Source organism: Plasmodium brasilianum, chromosome 4 (assembly GCF_023973825.1).
Source record: "Plasmodium brasilianum strain Bolivian I chromosome 4, whole genome shotgun sequence".
Taxonomy (NCBI): Eukaryota; Apicomplexa; class Aconoidasida; order Haemosporida; family Plasmodiidae; genus Plasmodium; species Plasmodium brasilianum.
This window is the reverse complement of record NC_090117.1, coordinates 495,718-522,500: the sequence shown is the minus strand read 5'-3', so window position 1 is coordinate 522,500 and position 26,783 is coordinate 495,718. Positions and strand designations below refer to the sequence as shown.

Genomic DNA, 26,783 nt, shown 5'->3' with positions numbered 1-26,783 from the left:
GAAAAAATGAGCGCGAAAAAAATATCACTACATCAGGAAAAGAGCTATATAATCTGCAAGTTTTAAAAAAATTTACAGCTAGCGAAAAAAGCGAACACAAAAAAGAGGGCGATAAAAATTGTGCAAATTTTCAAAATGAACAACAAAACAGCCACAATGGGGAACAGTTAGTAAGAGGTAAATCCCTCGAATGTCTGCTCAACAATTTTTTTTCTTTTGTATTTATCGTTGAAGGAAGAATATATCATAGCGTAATTCCTATAAACAAATTGCTCTTGCTGTTTATAGTGAACTACTGGATGCACTTCGTCCGTACAAGCAATGAATGAATAAAAAGAAAAAGAAGAAAAAGAAAAACAAGTATAAAAATGCATGTAAAAAAATATAAAAATGTATGTAAAAAAATATAAAAATGTATGTAAAAAAATATAAAAATGTATGTAAAAAAATATAAAAATGTATGTAAAAAAATATAAAAATGTATGTAAAAAAATATAAAAATGTGTGTAAAAAAATATAAAAATGTATGTAAAAAAATATAAAAATGTGTGTAAAAAAATATAAAAAAAAATGTATAAAAAATTATGTAAAAAAAATGGAAAAGATGGTTAATTTTTATTAATTACCTACTCTTATATTTTGTTTAAATATTAGCTTCATTTGAACTATATTATTTCCGGAGACACAATTTTTGCTGCGCTAATATTTATTCATTTTCACCTGAGAGTTCATGCTGGACCATTTTGATTTACGATGAACTATATGGGCGCGCTGTGTGTACGAAAGTACTACCCCCCCCATATATGTATAAATATATACATACAAACATGCATATGTATATATACATATATGTTTGTGCGTGAATGCAGGTATAGGTATAAGGTCGCTTCTCCCTTTTTTTTCACTTCAAATGGTCGTTGCTTTACGAGCAATCTCCCTCCGTTGTACCACAGGAATAATGTGTAAAAGAATTGTACAAAATGGATTTATTTTAACGTCTATGCTACATAGAATCGAACAAACAGCTATTTATTGTAAAAATTACAAAGCATACACATATATACATACATATATATATATAATGCATACATGCACAACGAACGAATTGCGCATAAGATATAGTTGCAAGCACTTACATTTCCTTCTAAATATATTTTGCATTTCTCATGTGAAACTTTGGTGATAAGTGATGTGGCAAAAAGATAACAGTACAAAAAAAAATTTTTATATTTAGTAAAAACTGTAAGAGCAACGAGTTGGCTTACAGAATATGGCTAATGCATTAAATTTATAATATGTTTATGTCTATATGTACATATTATTTGCACGTACGAGTTATTTATATGTACATAGGTGTTATATGTACATAGGTGTTATATGTACATAGGTGTTATATGTACATAGGTGTTATATGTACATAGGTGTTATATGTACATAGGTGTTATATGTACAAGGTGTTATATGTACAAAGGTGTTATATGTACAAAGGTGTTATATGTACATAGGTATTATATGTACATAGGTGTTATATGTACATACGAGTTATATGTACACACGTGTTATTTGCACAAAAGGCATAAATTATGCAAAAAAATGCGCGAAATGAGGTATATAATTTGAAAAAAGCTACTTTATGACTTTTCTTAATAAAAATGATAAAAAAGGTATAACGCGTACAAAGGCTTTTTTTTACCGATTTATTATCGTAAAAAGCAATTTATACACAATAAAACTTCAAATCAGTATTAAAACAAAAAAAAAAAAAAAAATAAATAAAATAAGGCACCTTCGTTATGTGCACGTTTTGTCGTTAAAAAAGAGTTTTATGTATGCTTTTATAATTTCCTTTTTTCCTTTTTTCCTTTTTTCCTTTTTCCCCCTTTCCAACAGAATTTATATTAGTAGAAATTGTTCTGAAAAAAAAGCACAGACAACTCATTTAATTCTTCTTCGTCAATATTATTTTCAAATTTTAAATAATCCTCTGCTTTCTTAATATTTTTTAATTCACATGCAGGAATTAATTCTGCCTTATGTTTTATAATTGCACTTGCAATAACACATATGATTGATTTATATATTATTTTTTTGAAAGGAAATAAAGGTTTATGAAATAAAAAAGTTCTACAGATATTTAAAATAATGGACGAAATGGAATTAATATATATGGGCATATACTGAGAAATATTATATAAAAATTCATTTTTTCTTGCTCTTTCAACTTCATTTAAAGATTTTGGAATAATAAGTTCACTCTTCTGAAAGAAGTGAACAGTATACTTGGAAATGTTACTTGTAAATATATCCCATAAAACTATATACAAAGACATATCTTCGTAAGCACTACCTGTACTTGTGCTGTATACGTATTTGTTATTGCATTTTTGCGGTCCCTTTGTGTCCTCCCCGAATTTTGCGTCATCCCGCAATTCATCATCTCGTATTTCGTCTGTACACAATTTTCCATCATCCACCTTGTTAGCACATTTACCACTTTTTTTCTGGTCTATATATAAGCCTCCAAAAAGCGATGGGAAATTGGTCTTAAACTTTTCAATATATTCCTCTCTAATTTTTTTCTTTTTTTCCATTAACAAGTTCTGTAGTTGTATCTGCTCCTCGTCCTCGTTATCAATACTCATTTTCTGCTCCTCCTCGTCAATGTCAGAACTCATTTTCTGCTCCTCCTCGTCCTCGTTATCAATACTCATTTTCTGCTCCCCCTTGTCATTGTTGCTCCTCATTTCGGTATTGTTCACCCCTGCTTCACATATGCCTGTGACTACTTCATCATAGTCTCTTTTGTTTTCATTAAAGTAGGAACATTTATTCCCATTTGTTTGCAACTTTTCATCATTCGTTTTTTCATCATTCGTTTTTTCATCATTCGTTTTTTCATCATTCGTTTTTTCATCATTCGTTTTTTCATCATTCGTTTTTTCATCATTCGTTTTTTCATCATTCGTTTTCTCATCATTCGTTTTCTCCTCAATCATTAATTCCTCATTCGCACTTCCATCCTGATAAGTATCTTTGCAATTTTCACTACGTGTGTGTAAATTATTGCTTACTGATATTTTATTTTCATTTAACGTATTTAATAAAATAATTTTTTTTTCCTTTTTTTCTTTATCGTGTTTTAAATTAATTTCGTTCATTTTTTGAGAAGCAATTTTTATAAAGTCTTCTTTTCCATAATCAAATCCTATAATTTTTGATTCATCTAATTTTGTTTGTTGTAATATATTATCAAATGAATATTTTTTATTAACATACGTGCCATTTCTGACTTGTTCACAAATTGTATTCATTTCATCATCCGTAATATTTTCATTTTTTTTTTTTTCTCTTTCATCAGTTTTTGAAATTTTGATAAACGCCTCTTCATCTCCATCAGTTTTCTCCTCATTGCAAATTTTTTCATTCATGTTATCACTGTCATTTTTACTTATTATCACATCATCAATTTTGTTATTTAGTCCTTCATTGATATTTTCATTTATTTCTTGGTTCTCTTTTTTATTAACAGTACATGTGGAATTGTTACTGTCATGTTTGTTACTATTTACCGCTTTCTCATTTTTGGAAGGCAATAATAATTTGCTAAATTTTTTTGGAAGCTCTTTATTATTCCATTTCCGATCCGTTTCATTTACTTTTGTTGATTTGAACAAATTTCTATCCACTTCTTCTATTAATTTATTGCACATATTTTCGTTAAATTTGAAAAATGTTTGAGTTAAAATATTAGAATTTTCTTCAAATTCGAGATATTTACAATTTTTTAATTTTCCCCCTAGCTTTATCATTACGTTCTCCTCTTTTGCATCTTTCCCCAAGCATGTTCTACCAATGGTGTATTCATTTACTCGTTCATCTTTATGGTATTTAAAAAGTTTTATATCCTCGTTGAAGCTCACATTTTTGCTTTTCCTTACTTTCTTTTCGTTGCATGTTTTGCTGTTACTGTTATTCCGACTCAATGGGGGCTCTACTATAATTTCGTTCATCTTAGGTACATTCACGCCTATGTTAGTGGCGAGGTCTCCTTCTAGGTCTTCCACTTCACTTGCCGCTTCCAGTGCCGCTTCACTTTCGATGCGCTTCCCCGTTCCGTTGGATGCTCCCGCTGCACTTGTGATCTGTTCCTTTCCTTGATGTGCACCCCTTTCAATATGCCCATTCACCACGACAGTACTGTTCCCCTTTACATTTGCAATATCGTCATTTTGCTTTTCAACAATTTCGATATATACGCTATCTGGATTAGTTAGCATGTTCAAGTGAGTATGATCATTGTGTTGGTTTGAGGTATTCCCTTTTTTTTCATTTTGTCCTAAATTTTGGTGAACAGGTTGTTGTTCATTTCCTCTTTTTTCATTTATATTTAACTGTTTCCCATAATCTTGTATATATATTTTATTATTGACAATTTTTAAATTATCAATATTATTAAATAAATATGTTATATCATGAAATTTAAAAAAAGGAAAAAAGGTTAAGAACATAATATGTATCAATTGACATTTTTTTTTTAAGTTTATACTTTCTGTAGAATTTCTGCTATTATGAATTATCTGTTTTAAAAGATATAAATTAAAATTCATACATTTTGTTGAACAAAATAAATCATAATATTCTCTCAAGTATATATTTTTATTTTTTATATCTATTTTGTATTTGCTTTTATTTAAATTATTTAGAAAAATATTATCACATGCATAAAAGCCGCACTTGTTGTAACTTCTCCTGTTAATACATACATCAACTAGGTTACTTCTTGAAAAATAAAGAACAATCAAATTGTTTAGAAATATGAGAAGATTCTTTATAAAAATATCTGTGTCTGTTTTTATTATTATTACATCGTTTTCATCATTATTTGTATTATTAGTATTCTTATCGCTAAGTATTTCCTCATCAGTTGAGTTGATTCCATCTTTATTATTTTGCACATTATAATCACTACCATATGTGTTAGCACTTTCGCCTCTACTGTCATCCTTCTTTTTTGTTCTTCTATTATTCTTATCACTCCCATATCTCTTCCCCACTTCCTCTGACTCGACACTATGTATAGTATTTATGTATGAACATATTTCATTTATATTAAAAAAATCATCAAAACTAATGGTGCCTTTCTTTTTACTTGGTATATTTATATAGATGAGCAGTGTTTCTAGCTTCCTATGGTATATTCTGGCCAGGCTGCTTATCTTTCTTTCCCGTTCAAACAACAATTTTACGTCTTTCCCGGCACTCATCTTTTGGGACTTGGAAAAAAGGAGTGATACATGAGCAGAATGGACAATAAGAAGAGCGCCAAGCGGGTATGAAAAAAAAAAAAAAAAAAAAAAAAATGAAGCCACAAAAAGGAGGATATAGGATGATAAAGGGGTGCTACGCGGGCTAATGCAATGCCTGTCACATGGGTTGCTACAAAAAATGCACAAAATCTGTAGATGATAAAAACATATCAAACTATTTTACACCTGTAGCCCTTCTACAATATTCATTAAAAAAAAAAAATAAAATAAAGAACTACTCGCAAAAATATTCATAATTTTTTATATACAGGCAATATTATCCCCACTTATTTCTATACATGCACAAATGATTGTGAACATACAGGAAATATTTAATAATGAGAAGAACAAACAAAAAGAAACATGAAACAAAGAAAAAAAAAAAAAAGTAAATTGGAGTGAAGTTAACTAAAGTTAATTGAAGAGATGAAGAATAAACGAAGAAAAGGTTGCCTTTGTAGAAGAAAAATATTGTAAAAATATATTTTTTCCTTTATCGTTATACTCAAGATTACAAAAATAACAGCAAAAAAAAAAAAAATATATAATAACAAACAAACAAACGAATATCCTTCATTTTTGTTTTCATTTAGTTACTCCCCCTATGGATCAACGATTATTCCGACATATTCAAACGCAGGACTAATTTAAAACAAAAAAAAAAAAAAAAAGGGGAGCATATCCTTAAAATATATGAAGCATATACATATATATAAACATATATATATAAACAAAAACATATAAACATATATATATAAACATATATATATAAACATAAACATATATATATATAAACATAAACATATATATATATATATATATATAAATGTAAACGCATATGCTAATGCAAATGTAGCATAATATTTTAAGCCCGTGATACAGTGTTGCCCAGTTGAGGCCTATTGTAGATTGTATACTCGTCCGCTAAAAGTAAAAGGGGCGTGAAAAAAAAAAAACATAAAAAAATAATAAAATAAAAAAACAAAAAGAGGATAAAATAAAAAAGCAAAATAAAATAAAACACTTACAATTTTACAGATACATAAAAATACGTCAAATATACGTGAATCGAATATCTGTGGAGCAAAAAATGCAAGAAATGAAAAAATTAAAAAATTTCGAACGACAAAATAACACATACAAGGGAAAAATTTGAGCATAGGGAAGTATACACCATTTATTTTGATTTATATTTATATTTTTATTTTGCTTTTATTTATATTTTTATTTTGTTTTTATTTATATTTTTATTTTGCTTTTATTTATATTTTTATTTTGTTTTTATTTTTACTTATATTTTGTTTTTATTTTTACTTATATTTTGTTTTTATTTTTACTTTTATTTTGCGCAAAAGCTTGTTCGCATATTTTATGAACAAGGGAAAGAAAGAGAAAAAATTTATTTTAAGCATTTTTTTTTCAAATAAGCACTTCCTACATATCAGTAACATTGGACGGTTAAGAAAAAAAAAGAAAAAGAAAAAAAAGGAGGGCTTAATATAAAACATAAAACGGGGTAAATAGTAAGGCTACTAAGACTTCCCTTCTTAACCTATTAACCACAAAGGCGGCACGGATAGGAGGATCCACGTATACTCCAAGCAGATATATATATATATATATATATATATATATATATACATACATATCCTCGTGTATATTCACACGTACATTCTCTTCCACACGCAGACGGCCGAACATGGTGAGTAAAATGATAAAGAAAAATAGCACGTGTAATCATGTTTTGCACGATAAAGATTATACATATATTGTGCGTGTGCAGTCTTTATGTCCATCTGTGTGAAGCGAAGCAGTATTTATCTAAATGCTTATTACGGATTCGAAAAAGCTTCCCCTAAAAAAGGGTCCATAAGTTCGTTGACCAAGCGGAGTTATATTCCGTCCGTCTGGTCATATGTATATGTCCATGTTCATGTGTGTGTGTGTGTGTGACAAGCTTATGTGTTTATGCCCTTATTTGCGTGCATATGAGACCCAGATGCGTTCATTTTTTTTTTTTTTTTTCCCTGCCCTCAGTTTGCCAACAAGGTAGGGCTGAACGCCATCCTAAAGGACGGCTACAGGATAGTAAAGAATAACGAGGAAGCTATATTAAAAAACATAGAGGCATGCAAAGAGATCTGTGCAATTCTTCAAACATCACTGGGACCAAAATGCATGAACAAGTTAATAATAAATCATATCAATAAGAAAATCGTGTCAAGTGACTGCATAACGATCTTAAAAGATTTAGACATTAATCATCCTGTTGTTAACATTTTAAAGAAATTATCAGAAACAATGAATTATGAGTATGGGGATTTTACCAATTATGTATTTACAATAACAACTGAGATGTTAGATAAGGCTAGTTTTTTAATCGAACAAGGATTTAACATAAATGATATATTAAGAGGTTTTTTGTTAGGATATAATGAAATAGAAAGGGTTTTTCCTGAATTGATTGCATGGGAATTAGAAAATGTTTATGATGAAAATGAAATAAAGAAAGTGATAAGGTCAGTTATGATAACAAAAAATCTATCAAACAATTATGATATCATAATTGATTTAGTAGCTAAATGTGTTAGTACCTTAATGCCAGAAAAAATCGAGAATTTCGATGTAGATAATATTAGAGTGTCAAAGTTAAATGGGGGAAACTTAGTAGATTCTCATTTCTTGATGGGTATGGTGTTAGCTAAAGAAACAAATGGAATAGTAAAAAAAAAGGAAAACGCTAATGTGATAATATTGAATTGCGGATTAGAAGCAGCAACAACAGAAACTAAAGGAACTGTATTATTACATAATGCACAAGAACTTTTAAATTTTACAAAAGGGGAAGAAGAACAAATGAAAAAAATAATTGAGAGTATAAAAGAACAAGGTGTAGATGTTATTATTGTTAATGGTGCTATTTCTGATATAGCTCAACACTTCTGTGATGCTAATGATATTATGACTTTGAAAATTACATCAAAATATGAAACTCTGCGATTATCTAAATTATTGAATATATCGTCTTTAGTTAAGTTAGCTGTACCAAAACCTGAAGAAATTGGTACAGCATCATCTATATATGTATCTGAAATAGCATCTAAAAAGGTTACTGTCGTTAATTCTAAAAATAAGAAAGTAGGTACAATTATTTTAAGAGGGGCTACACATAATCTTCTAGATGAAGTAGAAAGATGTGTACATGATGGTATCAATTCTGTTAAAAATGCTATCAAAAGCAATTCGTTTCTATATGGTGGTGGTTGTGTTGAAATTCAGCTTTGTGAGAGATTAAAAAAATATGCTCGTGAGTTAAAGGGTGTAGATAATTATAGTGTAAAAATTTTTGCAGAATCGTTTCATGTTATTCCAAGGATATTAGCTACCAACTGTGGGTATAACTTCACCGATGTTATAAACGAACTTACAAATGAACATAATAAAGGGAATACGGAAGCTTGCGTAAATGTTAACAAATACACACACATCACTTCTGCTAAGGATAATCATATATATGATAATTATAAATGCAAAAAGTATGCTATCGATTTAGCTATTGATGCTGTTCAAACTATTCTTAAAATAGATCAGATCATTTTGGCTAAACCCTCCGGAGGACCCAAACCGAGGGACAAGAACCCGGACTATGACGACGCGTTCTAAAGCGAGAAGGGAGGATGGGATACCACTCCATCCGTTAGTAAGCAGTGTGTTCATACATACATATAGACGCTCTCACATGCACATGTAACTGTGCCTTATGACAAAGGGAAAAAAAAAAAAAAAAAAAAAAGAGATAACTTTATCTAGAGGAAAATAATCCGAATGATGCGCCTTTGTTTTATTATTATTTTTTTTTAATTTGAAGAGATGTTTCGTGCCTGGGGAAAAAGTTCAGTTTTGTGCATGCATCCCCACAAAAAAGGTTAAAAGTTGGATAGCGGTGTATAGCGTGTTTGGTATGTTTAGCCGTGTTTAGTGGTGTATCGATGTACATTACTGCACTTCACAATGTACTGCGATGTTGCTCGATTAGAAGAGCTCTTCCTCCTATCTCCAATCTCCATATAGTGAGGCACCTGCGCACCATGCACTTCGAGCCCACAAATTGGTGTGTCCTGTGGGGTGTAGCGCGTTCTGGTGTTGCATAGGTGTTTCCATATGGCATACGAAAATTTATCTGCATATTTATCCATCTGTTTATTTATTTATTTATGTATCTATCTATTTATCCATTTATTTATATATATACTTATCCATTTTATTTATCGATTTATTTTATTTTATTGTTTCAAATATAAACGCCGAGTGTAAGGACTTGCTTCATCATGGTGCATCACAATTCATCAGTTCTTGTCATATGACTAACTATACATACCATACGTCTTTTTTACTTCATCGCACTGATCCATTCGCCGTTTTTCCACCATTCATTTTTACGTTAACGTTAAAAAGAAGTGCTAAAAAGATTAGATGTGCGGAGGGGGGACGTGGAGGGTATGTTACATCTACCTCTTTGTGCAAGCGGAATATGCATAATAAACCTACATAACAACCTTTTTTGCATATTTTAAAAATTTTTTCCAAGTGTTGATACAGAATTGAATGAAATAAAAAAAATTAACAAAAGGAATGTAAATTAATACGATAATACGTCATTCTACGAACGAAAAATTAAAAAATTTTTTTTTTTTTTTTTTTTTTTGGGAATTGATTCGCTTTATTTTTGTTTTAATTCTTTTTGTTATGTTAAATATCTTTTTAAAAAGATAACGAAAAAATTGAAGGAAAAAAAAAAAAAAAAAAAAAAAAAAAAATATAATTAAAAATGTTATGTAACTTTCGGTTGGATGATCTCCCCCTAATCACTTTGGGATGATGCACTTCAATCCCATAATCCTGAAAAAAAAAAAAAAAAAAAAGGAAACACTAATAAATGAAATTATAAAAAATATAACAATAAAGTAATAAAACAAACAAGTGGTAAAACAACTGTACAGTGTAAATTTCCCCTCAGCTTGCCGCCAATTAGTTTCAGGGTTGCTTTTGAGTTTTACCATGCTTTATTGCTGCCATCCCATAGATTGCGACTGAGGTCCACTATTATCCTGTTAGTTGTTTTAAAATCATTAGCATTTAAACAATTAACTAAATTTATTATGTTTTCATTTATCTGTTCGTTAAAAGCCCCGTTGTCCAACTTTTCAAAAAGATCATGCACCTTCACCGAAACGTCTTCTGCCTTCTTTTTAATAGACTCTTGGGCGGTGTACGCATTTAACAAGGTACTAATAGTTTTCTTGATATTTTCAATATTTCCTCTACTCATTAATACTCCATTTTGTTCTTTTGTAGCTGTCTGTATTTTTTTGTTTTCATTTGCCGTTGACTGGGTTGTTGACCCGAGCTTAATGTAGCGCGAGAAGGGAATAACAGTGGAAAGAGGAAGAAAAAAAAAGAAAAAATGTACATATTTAACTTGGATTAACAGCCTGTTTGAGCAGTAACATATACATATGCATGCATATACACAAACATATATATATATACATATATATATATACATATATATATATATATATATATATGTATATATGCACATGTGTGCAATGTGCGGCTATGCTTTTTAATTTCTTACTTGCTGAGTGGTCGTGGGTATAGGCCATGGGACAGGCATTCCCGGGGTCACCGTCAGGGCTCCCGCAATTGGAGAGGTCGTGTTGGCGCCTTAAAAGGGGGGCAAACGAAAAGACGCAAACAAATGTAAACACACGTAAACACACGTAAACACATGTAAGCACATGTAAGCACATGTATACATATGTAAACACATGTAAGCACATGTATACATATGTATACATATGTAAACACATGCAAACTCATACATGCACAAACACATGCATAAGTACACACACGTACATACACCCAATGCGGCACGCTACTCCTCAATTTTTACCAGACGCGGGGGGGTTCACGGACTGAGGGCTGAACCCAACGCTGCTGATACCATCCTGGAATGATCCCGGAAAATTTTTTGTCTGTAAATTACTCATAGATGGCATGGAAGGAGCATTTACAACTCCATACATAGATTGATCTATGCACTCCTCCCTTTTCACAAACTGATCCGGGGGATGTATCATATTATTTGTTTGCATTAAATTTGCACTTGAAGGGACTGTTGTGCCTCTATTTAATGGATTGGATGTTGCAATATTCTGATTACTTGAAAAGTTCGATCTGTTGTTTATATGATTTGTGTTCATAGGTGGTGTTACATGTGAAGTAACATTCGGAGGAGATATAACATTGGCATTTGGTACTGCTTTATTATTTATATTTGCATACGACTGTGTTGTAAACATAGGTGTAAGCTGTTGTTGCTTGTCTTGTTCAGATTTCATAATATTTTGAGTAGTATTCAAATTTGAAAAATTTGGTACTGATCCATAGGATGGTGAGAAAGCACCAACTGGAGCTGTAAGAGAAGGAATACTAGCAGTGGACATATATGATGGAGGCATAGTACCTATCAGAGTTTTTGCAGTATTGGGGTTTGATGGAGGAAAATTTTTATTTGTTGTCGCTGAAAAGGAGGATGATATATTAATAGATGAACCACTTACAACGGGTGCGTTAAACTTGTTAGGTGGTATCATCTGACCATAACCCAAATGAGTGGAGGGAGGAGGAGGCGGTACATGTTTCTGCTGCAGATGTGGTTGAAGTGATTGAAGCGGTTGGTGGGGATGCTTCTGCTGCTTCTGCATTGACATTGGGGAAGACATAGCTGGGCCCCCCAGGTTTTTACTAGAACCCAAATTTGATTGATTGGAGGATATTACGTTGCTACCCATTAATATGCCCGTTGATTTGTAGGGTTGTCCCTGATGGTACTGCTGTTGCGTTTGGTGCATTATTCCAGACGGTTTTACATGAACAACTTGAAAAGGGCATATAGGAGGTTTTACCTGTTGTGATAGTATATGGGTAGCACTATTAAAAATTCTATCTCGTAGTATAAGACTATCCATAGAATGATCATCCTGTATTAAACAAAGAAAAGTCATTGCTGCTTTTACTCTTCCAGAATTTGCTAACAATTCAGCATATTGATTAATTTTCTGATTCATTATAGGATTATACTGATCATACTTTATAACCATTTTTAATACAGTCATTTTTTCTACAAGATCTTGTAATACATTCAACAAAGAGGTTTTTGTTGATGGCATATTATTCCATATCTCCACTGTTTCAGAAAAATTGCATGCACATAAATAACAAATAGATGCTGCTCTGATATCAAATTTTTCGTTTTGTAATCTTTTAGCTAACGTTTCACATAATGCATTAAAATTTGAATTATTAATCGCATAGGTACATAGAATAGATAAGGCTTCTCCCCATGATGATAAATCTATTTTTTTAACTAGATGATCTAATTTATCATCTAAAATGTAATTAATATTTCTTAAAAAATTATCATTCTGTTTGTTAATATATATTGTTTTTGTTTTATACCATAACTGTTCTCCACCAAATGAAGATAATAATAAAGCATCTGCCATCCTGTTCTTGTGCAAACATAATTCTACAGCTGTTTCAATATTTCCTACCAATACACATTCTTTTATTATAGATTCTATTCCAGAACTCCAGTTATTAACATTGCTCATATTACTATTTATACTTGCTCTTTTTTCATTTGAAAATTCATCATTCATCTCTTTAACCTTAGTTTCATCACTATCTTCATCATCTACTCTTTCCTTATCTCTTACCTTTTCGGAATTATTTCTATTTTCTATACCCATTGTCGTTTCTTTTAATTTTTCATTTTCTGTCTTCTCCCCCAGTTCCCTAAAAAATTTTTCGGGATCTACATCAAAAGATTCATTATTAAAATTTTGCTGGTTGTCACCTAAAGGTGAGGACGAAAGAGTCGGGTCATTATTGTTCATACCGATCATGTCCATGCCGTTCATGTTCATGCTTCCTATCATCGCATTTCTGCTATCATTATTATCTGCTCCCAAATTACTAGTTGACGCCATATTATTATTTGCCAAATTGTCATTATTTATTTCCTCCACCAGTGTTTTAAAAATAAAACCTGGTTGCTTTCCTATACTTTCTTTAATTTTCTGAAGAATTTCATTCATATCATATCCCAACTGCTTAACAATGTCGGATCTTTGTGATGTACATAACAACTGCAATACTTTCCACGTTAACTTTTCATGGTCATCTTCACTCTTGGCAATTTTGCATGCACAGAATTCATTGTAATTACCACTAGTAATATACTTTTCAAATTTATCTGCCTCTTCTATTAGCTCCATTTCTGTAGGATATATATGACATTTTATTACATATTTATTTTCCAGCAGGTTGTTTTTCCCCTTACTGTTTATTGCTGTCCCATCGTTATCTTCATTACTATTTGGAATATTTTTATTTACATAGCTTTGTGCAGATAGATTTGAAGAACTTGAATGATCAGGTAACACGGCTGACATAACATCAATACTATTATTATCAAAGCAGCAGATTTTTCCCCCAAAGCCAAAACAAATACCTGCGTCTTTTTTATAAAAATTTGGGATATACTTACTTGTCATTTTATTTCCATTATTTATGGAATTAATTTGTATTGTATCCATATTCGTAACTGATGCAAACATATCTGGAATAAATGGGGACCACTTGGAGTAAATATTATTAGCTGAATTGTTAACTTCATTAAATATATCAAAATTATTATTATTCAAATACCAACATTTAGTTATGTCCTTACCTGAGGATAACAATAAATTTGTATCAATGCTACTAAAACATATGTTATTAATTCCTTTTGAATGTCCTATTATTTCTTTAATTGGATAATTAGAATTTCTTAAATCCCAAAGTTGTAAACATGGATTTTTATCATCATCATATGACACTAAAATTTGAGTAGGCTGATTAGCTAGCCAACATAATGAAGATGTTTTTGTTCTATTATGTGGATCTCTAAAACTAACTGCAGACTTTTTTATTTTTAAATCCCATATAATTGTATTTCCATTATTTGATGAAGTAGCCAAAATATGAGATACTTTTTTATTCCAGTTCAGGCAAGTTATTTTCTGTAAATTATTTTTATCTAAATATGGATCGTACGAAGTAGGAGAATAAATATTTTCAATATCAGTAATGAATAATTGTCCATCATTACCACCTGTTGCTATTAAATGATTCTTATGCCTATTAAATTCTAAACAATTTACTGAATTTTCATGTACATTTACTTTACTTAATATAAAATTTTCATAATTTTTATTATTTCCTTCAAACAAATTTTGAGCGTTTAACAGTACTATATCACCATTTGTCAACCCACCTACTATTATCCCTTTACTTAATTCATCCTCATTCTCTGTTTCCACAAAATTGCTACTATTTATCCATTCGAAGCATGTTATATATTCATTGCCGTTTGAGTTTTTCCCACCTTCACTCTCTCTATTTAACGCCTCCTCGAAATTTAATTTACTTACAATCTCCAAATTTCGAATATCATTGTTCAGGTTTATGTCTAGTAAATATATATAATTGTTCAAATTATTGTTATTCGAGTATAGCAAATTATGCGAATTAAAGCATATCAAATAGTTTTTATGCTCCTCAAAGGGGCACCAGTCGAAGTTTCCGCTTATGTTTATGCTCTTCAAAGCCATTTTTCGCTACTACGTTTCATAAAAAAATGCAGTAAAATGCAGTAAAATGAAGTAAAATGCAGTAAAATGCAGTAAAATGCAGTAAAATGCAGTAAAATGAAGTAAAATGCAGTAAAATGCAGTAAAAAGCAGTAAAATGCAGTAAAAAGCAGTAAAATGCAGTAAAATGCAGTAAAAAGCAGTAAAATGCAGTAAAAAGCAGTAAAATGAAGTAAAATGTAGTAAAATGCAATAAAATAGAATAAAATGCAGAAAAATGACAATAAAATTAATATTAATATAAGGATAAAAATACAGATTAAAATTAAAAAGGTAAAACATGAACGTGTCATATACAAATGAGACTATGCCATGAAAAAATGCGTGCGAAGTTGTACAAAAAATTATGAACACGTCATATAAATGCGAATGTATCATGAAAAATTGCTTGAGAAGTAGCACAAAAAAATATGAACATGTCATACAAATGGGCGAGATAATGAATACAAAATATGAACGCGTCATAAAAAGGGGAAAGACGTGCCACATGCTAAATGTGCTTAATGTTAATGCATAAAAAACAAATTGTTCATCATATAAGGTACGTGTACATGCACATGTACATTGCTTAGTAAGTATGCATATTAATATGTATACTGAAAAATATAATGTATGTATATTGGTATGTACACATACAAATATGTATATATATGCATACATACATATGTGGTGTATAAATATGCAATATGGGAATATTCAAAATCTCATTGATGTTTATAGAAAAAAAGCTGTAACTAATCTATGATTCGTAATGTACGCATGTATTCTTTTTTATGTGCATACCAAAAAAAAGAAAATTATATTCATAATAATGTAAATAATATATATAATAAGGAATAAACTATTCATCCAAGATATAGCCTATTCGGCTTTATAATATCGTACATATAAAATAATTCATTAAAAAAGGTTATATAATGGGAAGAAACATAATTCAATATAAACATATACATATTACTATTATTATACTCAGGACTATTATTTCTGATTTATCCTTGTATACCCTCTCACAATTGAACAGAGAAATATATATATAAATATATATATAATGGAAAAAAAAGAAAAAAAAAAATATATATATATATATATACATATATATATATAAATAGGAAAAAAGAAAAAAAAAAAAAAAATATATATATATACATATATATATATAAATAGGAAAAAAGAAAAAAAAAAAATATATATATATATACATATATATATATAAATAGGAAAAAAGAAAAAATAATAAAACAGAAAAAAAATTGTCATCAATGAATAGGTAAAATTCGTAAAGTAAATTTGTAAATTAAAATGTAAATATAAAAATATGTAGTACGACACAAATGCAATAAATAAATGCGTACATAAATTAGGCAAATACTTAAGCAAAATAAATAAATAAATGAATATACATATTTATGTACGTATGCGTACGTGTTTAATTTGTTACAAATGGAAATGTTGGTAAAATAAAAAAAAAATCAATATAAAATCAGTAAAATATTAACGAGAAATAACGAGAAATAACGAGAAATAACGAGAAATAAAGAGAAATAACGAGAAATAAAGAGAAATAACGAAAAATAACGAGAAATAACGAGAAATAAAGAGAAATAACGAGAAATAACGAGAAATAACGAGAAATAAAGAGAAATAACGAGAAATAACGAGAAATGAGAAATAACAAGAAATAACGAAAAATCAACGAAAAATTAGTAAACAAAAAAAATCGACAAAAAATCAACAATGTACGAACTAAAAGGACATCGTGGTATATGCCCTTGTTGAAGTCTTTGTTAAACGGTAGAGAAATAAAAATTTATGTACAATATTGTATATTATTAAATCATTTTTTCTCCTGAACAGTATAGTGTGTACAGATATTTGATATGCTCCATTTTTACCCCTTTTGGTTATATGATCCTAGCGTTTTGTTTATTTTTTTGTACATAATTGTATGTATATATAAATATGTATTTATTTTTATGTATATATAAAAACAGCAAAAAAAAAGTTTTGCCTTGTTATGCGCTATTTTTGGCTCACGCGTAAATGCTTTTGGAACGTACATACAGGCACACACACACACACACACACACGTATTTATATACATATATATATATTTACGTATATTCCATTTTTTACATACAACCTTGCATAATAGAAACTAATTTAAAAAAAAAAAAGAGTAACTGCTCCCATATATATCTTTTTATATGCACATTAATGTGAGTATTGTAACATGTGACAAGGGAACGAAAAAAAAAAAAAAAAAAAAGCAACAAAAATATGTTAACCAGTGGGCAGTCATATGACATACGTATATATATGTTTATGCACATGTATGTGCATATATGCGTACACCTATGAGGTAATAAGATATAAGTGTGAGGAACAAAGAAATGTATAATATATAACATGGAAAGTTTATACAGCATAGCTAGTTCTTTATCTATACACAAATATACAACTCCAATGAACATATAAATATAATAATGTAGTGAAATAACTGTACTCGTTACACTGCAAATGTAAGTGTAAAAGTAAATGTAAAAATGATAAAAAAAATAAAAGATTAAAGGATGAGTAATTTCATATCAGAAATATTTTCATAACGAAAAGGGGAAAACTGCATTATAACTGTTTCACATTTTTACACCTTAAATTGAGAAAACACTTTTATATTATATTAACTTCAAAATGGCTTTTACGCTTATACGAGAATGTTGTGTGGTTAAATGTGCATTTACATGTACATGTTCATGCAAATATACATGCATTCGTTTATACGTAAGGTTATGCGCATACTGTGAATAGACGCAATAGAAACATTCTTTTTGTACAGTAAGTTGATAGTGACTGTTGTTGTAGTCTTTTTTGTCTCTTTTTGTTGTCTTTCCCACCCTCCCGCTTCTTTTATTTTCACTTGTTTTCTCTTATGTTCTGTTCATTAGATTATTTTTAATTGGTATATGGAAGCAAAGAAATCGCTGAAAAAAAGACAATCTTATAATATGCTTGTAGGATGTTTGTGCATGGGCAATAATTACGTATATGTATGAAGAGAAAGTGTGTCCCATATAAAGTTCATTATAAGTTTTTTATTTTATGATATCAGAAAAATAAAAAAATAAAACAAAAAATGAAGTAAATTAAAATATAAAGTAAAATAAAATAAAGTAAAATAAAATAAAGTAAAATAAAATAAAGTAAAATGAAATAAAGTAAAAAGAAATAAAGTAAAATGAAATGAAGTACAATGAAATAAAGCAAAATGGAATAAAGTACAACGAAATAAAGCAAAATAAAATGAAGTACAACGAAATAAAGCAAAATAAAATGAAGTACAACGAAATAAAGCAAAATGGAATAAAGTAAAATGAAATAAAGTACAACGAAATAAAGTACAACGAAATAAAGTACAACGAAATAAAGCAAAATGGAATAAAGTAAAATGAAAAGGTAAGCATGGTGAAGCATATGAAGAAAGGTTCCAAATAATGAACTTTTATTTTTGTGGAGGAACGCTCCAGATAAGAGGAATAAAATACGTAGAACAAGTGAAAAGGTATTTGATAAAAGGTAAACATTCCCGTTACTATTAACAGCATAATGAAATAAAGCATGAGACAAGAAAAATGTAATTGAAGAATATCTGGTGATGAGATTTTATACCTTCTGTATATGTCATGTGCAATATATTCTTTTTGTATATTAAACAGAAAAAGGGGAAAGTGCTGACAGGGGAGCAGTGCCACGGGATCGCGCATAAAAGGTGCATATATATATATATATATATATATATATATATATATATATATATGTTCGTTCGCTTGTATGCGTATCCATTATTTTCACTCCCTTCCCCCTTACACAATTGTAAAGGATTTTACATTGCTTTGTTCAGAATCTTTGTCTTCTTTTTTTTTGGGAATTATAACTTGGGGTATTCCCCAATGAGGGTGTAGTGCACCTGGGTAAACAAAAAGTTTACGATAAAAAATTTGCCTTAGTCTATTATTTGGTAACATTCGTTTAACAGCTAAATTTAAAATCATAGATGGATTTCTTGCAAAAACAGTCTTGCATGTTAATATTTTGTGACCTTTTGAATAACTCTTTCTTGGAAATTTATAAATTTTTGTGTCCCATGTATGTCCATAAAATTTCACATGAATAGCATTAACTACAATTACACTACTACTATTAACTCTATTCGAGTTGTAGTCGACTCTATATTTCCCTTGTAATAACTTGCTAATACACACACTTAAACTACCAACGCTTTTATTATATGCATCAATAACGAACCAGTTCCCTTTCTCCTTATCAAATACACTTATCGCATTTTTCGAAATGTGCTCTTCTGCAAATAAGTCTGTCTTCGGCATGTTCTTCTTCAGGAAGGGCTGACTTTTCCTTTATATTGAAGAGGAAAACAAAAAAGGGCGAAGGATGTAAAGGAAAAAAAAAAAAAAATAAAATAAAATAATATAATATAAAAAAGGGCGAAAAGAAGGATATAGAAAAAAAAAAAAAAAAAGGAACGCCCTCAAATAGATTTTTCCCTTTCGTTTGCACCTTTTTTAACGTACCATTGTACATTTGAAAATGGGTTTATATTCTGTTCATGAAAAGAGGCCTTGGGATACCCGGCCAATCTGAGCACACTTCTTCTTATCATGTTTCATGTTTCGTCATTTCTACCTTCACTAACATTTACACATGTACGTATGTATGTACGTATGTATGTACGTTTGTATGTGTGAATATATATTTATGCTTATACATATGGACGGCGGAACGAAGCAGCGAAATGGCTGTAAATCCCTCCTTTAGAATAATATTGCTTAAAAAAAAAAAATAGAAAAATAAAAAAATAAAAAAAAAATAAACATACGAAATATACAAAAAAGTCTTTTCCTTCTTTTTGCACTTTTCCCGTTTTGTAAATTCCGTTTAGGCACCAAACTTTTGCGTGGAATTAAAAGATAAGAGCAAATAATAAAATAACATAAATAGATACTTAAATATATAAATAAATAAAATAAAACAATCTGCGAGATAGTCAAAATTGGGAAGATCTCATTGCACTCGCATGAATTAGCACCTTAACATGGTCAGTACTATTCATTTCTTTTCTTTTCTTTTTTTTTTTTTTAAATTACCTTTGCTCGTATTTAATTAGCACCATATTTAAGACTTATTAGGCGCTTAATCCCTCTTCAAAACGAGAATTACTACTGTATATCAGAAAAATAAGAAGAAAAAAAATAATAAAATAAATTAAAATGACCCATTTTAGTGGGTATTTAAAAAAAATCCCTTTTTGAGGCAGGTGAACTTTTTACCTGAACTGTTAAAGAAAATTCGAACTTTTAAAAATTTGCCCCAGGGGAAAGAGGAAAAAAAGAAGAAGTATAAGAAAAAGAAGAAGTATAAGAAAAAGAAGAAGTATAAGAAAAAGAAGAAGTATAAGAAAAAAAAGAAGTATAAGAAAAAGAAGTTTAAGAAGAAAAAGAAAAAGAGGAAAAATAAAATGAATAACAAAGTCCATTTCCTGTGTTACTGTACTCTTAAGTAGTAAAAAAGGGAATATTGAATTTTTTTTTTTTTTTTTTTTTTTTTTTTTTTCCATTTGGCAAATAAACGCATAGGGAAGAATGCAAAATGTGCAAGGATAACAAAGAAAATGTTTGTTTATGGAAATTTTTTTTTTTTTTTTTTTTAAAATAAAATGAATGATCAGGATGAATTAGGAAATAATCCTGTGGTTGAATGTTGTGAAGATGACGAAATAAATAGAGGAGTAAGAAGTACTGTGGTAAAACCAGCTCACATGGAATCTTGTTGTAACAAGGTAAGAGTTGAATACGACATTAATTTAAATACATCAAAGTCAGCTATTTTAAAAGAGGAGGTACCCTGGAATAACTACGAAGGGGAAGTGGACAAGGTCATTTTGTGCCTCGTTAATAATTCAAACGAGAAGGAAGAAAATCAACAAGGAAGGAGTGATAAACAACGCATTTATGAGTATAATTGCAATAATTATGAACAGTTCATGTCATTTGTAAGATGTGATAAAAAGAGCGAAGATTATAATGAGGCACTAAGTAATTTGTATGATGACAAAACGTCAAACTGTCTGAGTTCCGTTGATGGGGAAGAGTTGGATGCTTCATATGTGAGGAGAATAAGAATAGGAAGTACCGATGATAGAGACTTGAAGACTAAAGGAAATTTTAAAAGTGATAGTAATGACAAAAAAGATAATAGTAGTAATATTGACAAAAAAGATAATAGTAGTAATATTGACAAAAAAGATATTAGTAGTAATATTGACAAAAAAGATAATAGTAGTAATATTGACAAAAAAGATAATAGTAGTAATACTGACAAAAAAGATAATAGTAGTAATATTGACAAAAAAGATATTAGTAGTAATATTGACAAAAAAGATAATAGTAGTAATATTGACAAAAAAGATAATAGTAGTAATATTGACAAAAAAGATAATAGTAGTAATGTAAATGATTTCCCCTTTGTGAAGAACAACGACGTTTTTGAGCCTAATGTTGGAGCCTCAAACCATACCACACATAAGGAAGGGATCGGAGCTACAAGTAGACAAATTAGTAGTGATAATGAAGGAGATACTACAAATAGTGTGGGTAGAAAAAAAAAATATAATACCTCCTCTTTTTATGAAGAGAAAAAGAAACATAATATAAAAGAAGACAAGGGAAAAAAGCTAAAAAATAAATTTTTTAAATTTGAAAATTTCTGTCATATAAGAAAAAAGAATGTCGTTAAGTTTAACATAAAATATAATAAAATTTTAAATTCAATGATAGATAGTATGTTTAGTTACCCATATAATATTTATTTTGATGAATCAAATTATAGGAGTGAAAAAAATGATGTAAATAATGTTTGCAGCAAAAAGGAAGGATTGCATAGGAACGGTGTTAACTCCTTTTTTTCTACCGTATATGTTGATAAAGGTAAAAATGATAACAGTAATTGCAGTTCCATGAACGGAAGGATGACAGCGATACCGTGTGATGACCGTAAAAATGGACAGCATTATACTAGCGGTTTTTGTAACGCTATGAATCACTCCTACATGAATATAAATTCCTATCGCAGAGATCAGAACAGTGGCAATGTGCTGAGTTATTCACATAACGGTGGTAATACCAAGTGTGGGAGGATTGATAACCTTACGAATCATTCCGTATACACGTTAAACGTTTCAGAGCAGGGTGGAGGCACTAGCTGTGGCATACACTGTGGCTGTATATGCAGTAGTAGGTGTCGAAGTAACGTGTGTAATACCATCAGCACAGGGGATATACATAAAATGAATGGTTTATATCCCTGTGAACAGAGGCAGCTAGGGCAGTCCGTACAGTGTGGACCCCAGTTGTGCCATTACAAAGGTCAACTGGATGCGAGATTCGAATCAGGGGAAAGGACAGGAAGTGCAAAAAAGTTTTCATCCTATGCCGATAGAGGATCTTATTCAAAAAAGGACAGATTTATTGAGAAACGAATATTCAATTATACTGGTAGTGTGTCAACAAATTTTACGAGTATCAGTCAAAATGCATGCGCATATTACACTCATGATGTAGCGTCCCACAGCGTGCATAGTAATACTAACAGAAATGATAATGATAGCAATGGTAATAGTAATAGTAATAGCAATGGTAATAGTAATAGTAATAGCAATGGTAATAGTAATAGTAATAGTAATAGTAATAGCAGTGGTAACAGTAATAGTAATAGCAGTGGTAACAGTAATAGTAATAGCATTGGCAGTAGCAGCAATAGAGCACAGGAGAAGGGAAAGCATGGCCATGCCAGCAACGAAACAAACGCGCACTTTAACGTTGATAAGGTAAAAATCCGAATCCAGCAACTGCAAAACAAAATTAAAGCTAATTTAGACGAACTGAACACGAATAATCAGAGGAAAGAGAGAGAAGAGAATACATTAGGCCATAATAGGTACAAAGTAAATTTTTCGTTAGAAAAGGAAAGAACAAAAAGAGGTATTAATATGCATGTAAATAAAGAAAAGGGTTACACCTTTTCTCATTACAATAATATGAAATATATTTTTTATTTCAACCATTTAAATGAACAAGATTATAAAGTTTGCCTTACAAACCCGACAGAAAAGATGCATAACTCAGGTGAGTATATATGTAAATCCATTTTTAAATTTTTTAAAAATTATAGTTCCCTGTCATTATTATGTTTAAGTGTTAATGATGATAAAGAACTGTTCAGTCGTTTGTTTTCCCCTTATTCCAAGTTATTTCATTTGGAGGGGAATGGTAATATGTTTATAAAGAGTCTATGTAGTGAAAAAAGAGCACGTTCATATGGACCCCTCTTGTGTGGCATAAACAAAAGAAATAGTTATCAAATGGATAAAATGGAAAAGATTTATTTTTATTATAAATGTAGAGAATTTATAAATCACTTACATAAAATATGCACATGTAGTGATATGTTAGTAGATGCATATATTACTTGTGGGTATAATTACAATGTCATAAGTTCTCTTCATTTAAAGAAAGATTATTCATATCTTCGTAATTTTGAAGAAAATCATATTAAAGATTACAACATATGCAGTGAGAATTATGTACCATTTTTAGAAAAGTTTGGTTTAAATTATGAACAGTCAGGTAAAGTTAGCTCTAAAAACAAACACAAGCAAGATTTTGTAAATTTACATAACGGGGTGCTTAATCATACAATTAAGAATCATGATTGCGGGATCACACACAACTGTAAACAGGCACAAAAGGAGGAGAGTATAAAAGAGGAAAATCAAATCAGTACTGATTCTGCTGCTGCTGCTGCTGCTGCTTCCAGTATTGCCACCAGTGTTGGTACTACTAACATTCGTTGTGCTACTGATATAGTAATAACTACGCGGAGTTGTGAGGACCAATGGGGCTATTGTTGCCACTGCAATGACAGTGGTTGTGCATGCGTGTGTGTTCATAAAATAAAAGAAAAGAATGAACACATCAAAGGAAAAACAGTTCTTCAAAGAGGTAGAGAAAAAGCCATCAAAGAGAACATTAAGAGTGGAATTCACAGTGACTTGCAGAGAGGCTTCCAAAGGGGCACGTGCCAAACACTAAGCGAAAACGAAATAATGAAAAAAAAGATTTTTGAACAAAATAAAATAAAAAAGTTTTGTAGATATGAAAGGGAAATTAAAAAAAACTTATCCAGGAAAAATGATAGAAATAGTTGTAAGATACTCTTTATGCGTAAAATAAGGAAGATCACGAGAAATTTGTGCAAACTGTCTAGCGTTAAATATCGAATTTTCCTTTCGCATGAACTGTTCAGGATGTTTTTTAAAAAGAAAAAAAAAAAAGGAAAAAAGGGGAAGAGAAAGTGGAGGATAAATGCGGAGAGAATGAAGATGATAAAAAGGAAGTGAAAATGGAAAGACATGGAGAGGAGCCCAATCAGGGGAAAAGCTCAAATGCGCAAAGGAAACCTTTGAAAATAATCTTACATAGCAAAATAAATAATTTTAAACATAAAAAAATAAAAAATCATTTCACCTCGGAAGAGAGTTTTGTTGAACTGAAAAAAAGCGATGTGCCCATGGAGCCCGAGCAGGTCGAGAAGCAAGTGGATACCACTGCTCTTATCCGAAAAAGGGTTAACGAGGATATAGAAAAACTTAAGTCATTCAAAAGGAAGAAATTAGGACAGCACAATAAAAGGCGCTACTACGAAATTAAAGGAGCCAACGGAAAAGCGGATGGAAAAGCGGATGGAAAAGCGGATGATAGTGCACATGAAGTATATCCTAAAAAGAGGTTACAAGGTACACATAATACAAATATGAAAAAAAGAGAAAGGATAATAGACAGTTCTGAAAAAAGTGGATATATACCGGATGGAATGAAAAATGAAGGAAAATATGAGGTGTGTGAAATTAATAGCAGCTTGCACATAATGGCACAGGTCGGGGATGTAGAGAACAAAGAGAAGCATATCGAACACATTAAATACATGGAACGCGGAAAATATAATGGACGTGAAAAATGTAATGAGCAAGGAAAGTACGATAAACATCTGGGGTGTAATAAACGTAAGAAGCATTCAGAACGAATCAAAGTCGATGAAGAAGTAGTCTCCCAAACTAAAGAGAACAAAAAATTGCGTTATGTGTATTTAAAGGGATATCTAGATGTATACTTAAATGAGCAAAGGAGTGTGCATTTTGAGAAAGGAAATATATTTTTTAAGGTTAGCTCACACAAGGATTTCAATATAGATGTCAATCTGAATTTTGATGAGACATTCACACGTATCCTTTTTAACAAAATATTAGCTCATTGTATAGAGGAAGTACAAATAAGGAAAGTCCCATACTGGGTCAGAGGAGCGGAAAGAGGTGGGGATGATAGTGGGGATAGCAGTGGAGTTAGTAATGGAAATAATAGTGAAAGTAGTAGATGCCATAGAAGGATCAGTAACAGATGCAGTGGTAAAGGGGGCACTAGTGAGGATCGAAGCAAGAAATGCTTCACAAAAATTGATCCTTCATCATATAATCAAAATAGAGATACTTGCATAAAAAAAAATGGCCTTTATAATCGATACAACCTTAACAAAGACGAAATGATAACACTATTTCAAATTTTGTATTTGAATTTTTATAAATGCTATTCCAAGTTAAATTTTAACTCACTGCTAGGGATCTACTACAATAGTCCTTGTACATTTCCAGAAAAAGATGATGCAAAAGTTGTAAATATAGATAAAAATTTATTTTGTGAGAAGGTGTATGATGATAAATTATTTTATTATAATATTTTTTTAAGGAAATATGGCATAATAAAAGAAAAGGAAAAAGAAGTAGCAGTAGAAGTAGCAGTATTATACCAACCGCAACATTTTTTTGATGATTTTAATGAAGACTTAATATTAGCAATCATTTCGTATTTAAACAATCATTTGGGAAAGTTGTCTATTTTGGACCTAATATATGAAGAATATATGCATTGGGGGTATTTGACGGGGAGGCATTCTACCTCAGAATATTCTGACCATAGTCATGTCGACGGAGGTAAAAGCTACACTTGTCGTTATATTGGTAGTTACCTAGACACTGGATGTGATGATGATGAGCCCTTAAATCCTGATGATAGATATTTCAACATAATTATGAATTATTTTAATAACGTAATTATTCCGATATGTGACAACTCCACTTTTTAACATGTACATGGAGAAAGGGGAGAGTTCGACCTCATCTCGTATGCATATATTTATATATTCCGCATACTGCTTTATTTATATTTTTTTTTTATTTCTTTATTGTATTATGCTTATCTATTTATTTAATTACTTCATTTTTTTATTCCTTTATTACCTTATTTTTCTTTTTTTCTTTTTTTCTTTTTTTCTTTTTTTCTTTTTTTCTTTTTTTCTTTTTATCTTTTTTTCTTTTTTTCTTTTTATCTTTTTTTCTTTTTATCTTTTTTTCTTTTTTTATCTTTTTTTTTTTTTTTTTTTGTTCCTATTTGCCGAATACTAGTTCTTTAAAAATGTTTAGTAGGTTTTTCCTTTTGATTTATTAGTAAATGTGCACACATAATTACATGCACATATGCAAGTGTGCGCTGAATGTGAAAAAGATTTGCGGATTTACCTTTTTCACAACACTCCCTTT

The 26,783-nt window shown here is 30.1% G+C and overlaps 5 protein-coding genes and 1 pseudogene across 6 annotated transcripts in view; 3 read left to right on the top strand and 3 right to left on the bottom strand.

The window, feature by feature from the left end:
- Positions 1–329, top strand: part of MKS88_001125 (uncharacterized protein) — a gene marked incomplete at both ends in the record, with an annotated part of 2,115 nt that extends 1,786 nt beyond the window's left edge. The window contains one exon of the mRNA XM_067219783.1: positions 1–329. This exon is cut by the window's left edge and continues 1,786 nt beyond it. Within this exon, the coding sequence (XP_067075055.1) occupies positions 1–329 (329 nt within the window).
- Positions 330–1,898: 1,569 nt separating this feature from the next.
- On the bottom strand, positions 1,899–5,264 carry MKS88_001124 (RTR1 domain-containing protein; the record flags this gene model as incomplete). The annotated part of the gene is made up of 1 exon (XM_067219782.1): positions 1,899–5,264. One exon carries the CDS (start codon positions 5,262–5,264, stop codon positions 1,899–1,901), a length of 3,366 nt encoding a protein of 1,121 aa, XP_067075054.1.
- Positions 5,265–7,094: 1,830 nt separating this feature from the next.
- MKS88_001123 (T-complex protein 1 subunit theta) lies at positions 7,095–8,969 on the top strand (the record flags this gene model as incomplete). Its single annotated transcript, XM_067219781.1, has 2 exons — positions 7,095–7,211; positions 7,344–8,969. The coding sequence occupies 2 exons, from the start codon at positions 7,095–7,097 to the stop codon at positions 8,967–8,969; spliced, it is 1,743 nt and encodes a 580-aa protein (XP_067075053.1).
- A 1,202-nt stretch (positions 8,970–10,171) lies between these two features.
- On the bottom strand, positions 10,172–15,028 carry MKS88_001122 (protein transport protein SEC31; the record flags this gene model as incomplete). Its single annotated transcript, XM_067219780.1, has 4 exons — positions 10,172–10,205; positions 10,364–10,713; positions 10,945–11,033; positions 11,263–15,028. 4 exons carry the CDS (start codon positions 15,026–15,028, stop codon positions 10,172–10,174), a joined length of 4,239 nt encoding a protein of 1,412 aa, XP_067075052.1.
- A 3,896-nt stretch (positions 15,029–18,924) lies between these two features.
- MKS88_001121 (ribosomal protein L13) lies at positions 18,925–19,739 on the bottom strand (the record flags this gene model as incomplete). Its single annotated transcript, XM_067219779.1, has 2 exons — positions 18,925–19,474; positions 19,651–19,739. The coding sequence occupies 2 exons, from the start codon at positions 19,737–19,739 to the stop codon at positions 18,925–18,927; spliced, it is 639 nt and encodes a 212-aa protein (XP_067075051.1).
- Positions 19,740–20,792: 1,053 nt separating this feature from the next.
- Positions 20,793–26,329, top strand: MKS88_001120 (annotated as a pseudogene). Its single transcript has 2 exons — positions 20,793–24,339; positions 24,456–26,326. Coding segments are annotated over exons 1-2 (5,418 nt in total).
- The last annotated feature ends 454 nt before the right edge of the window (positions 26,330–26,783 follow it).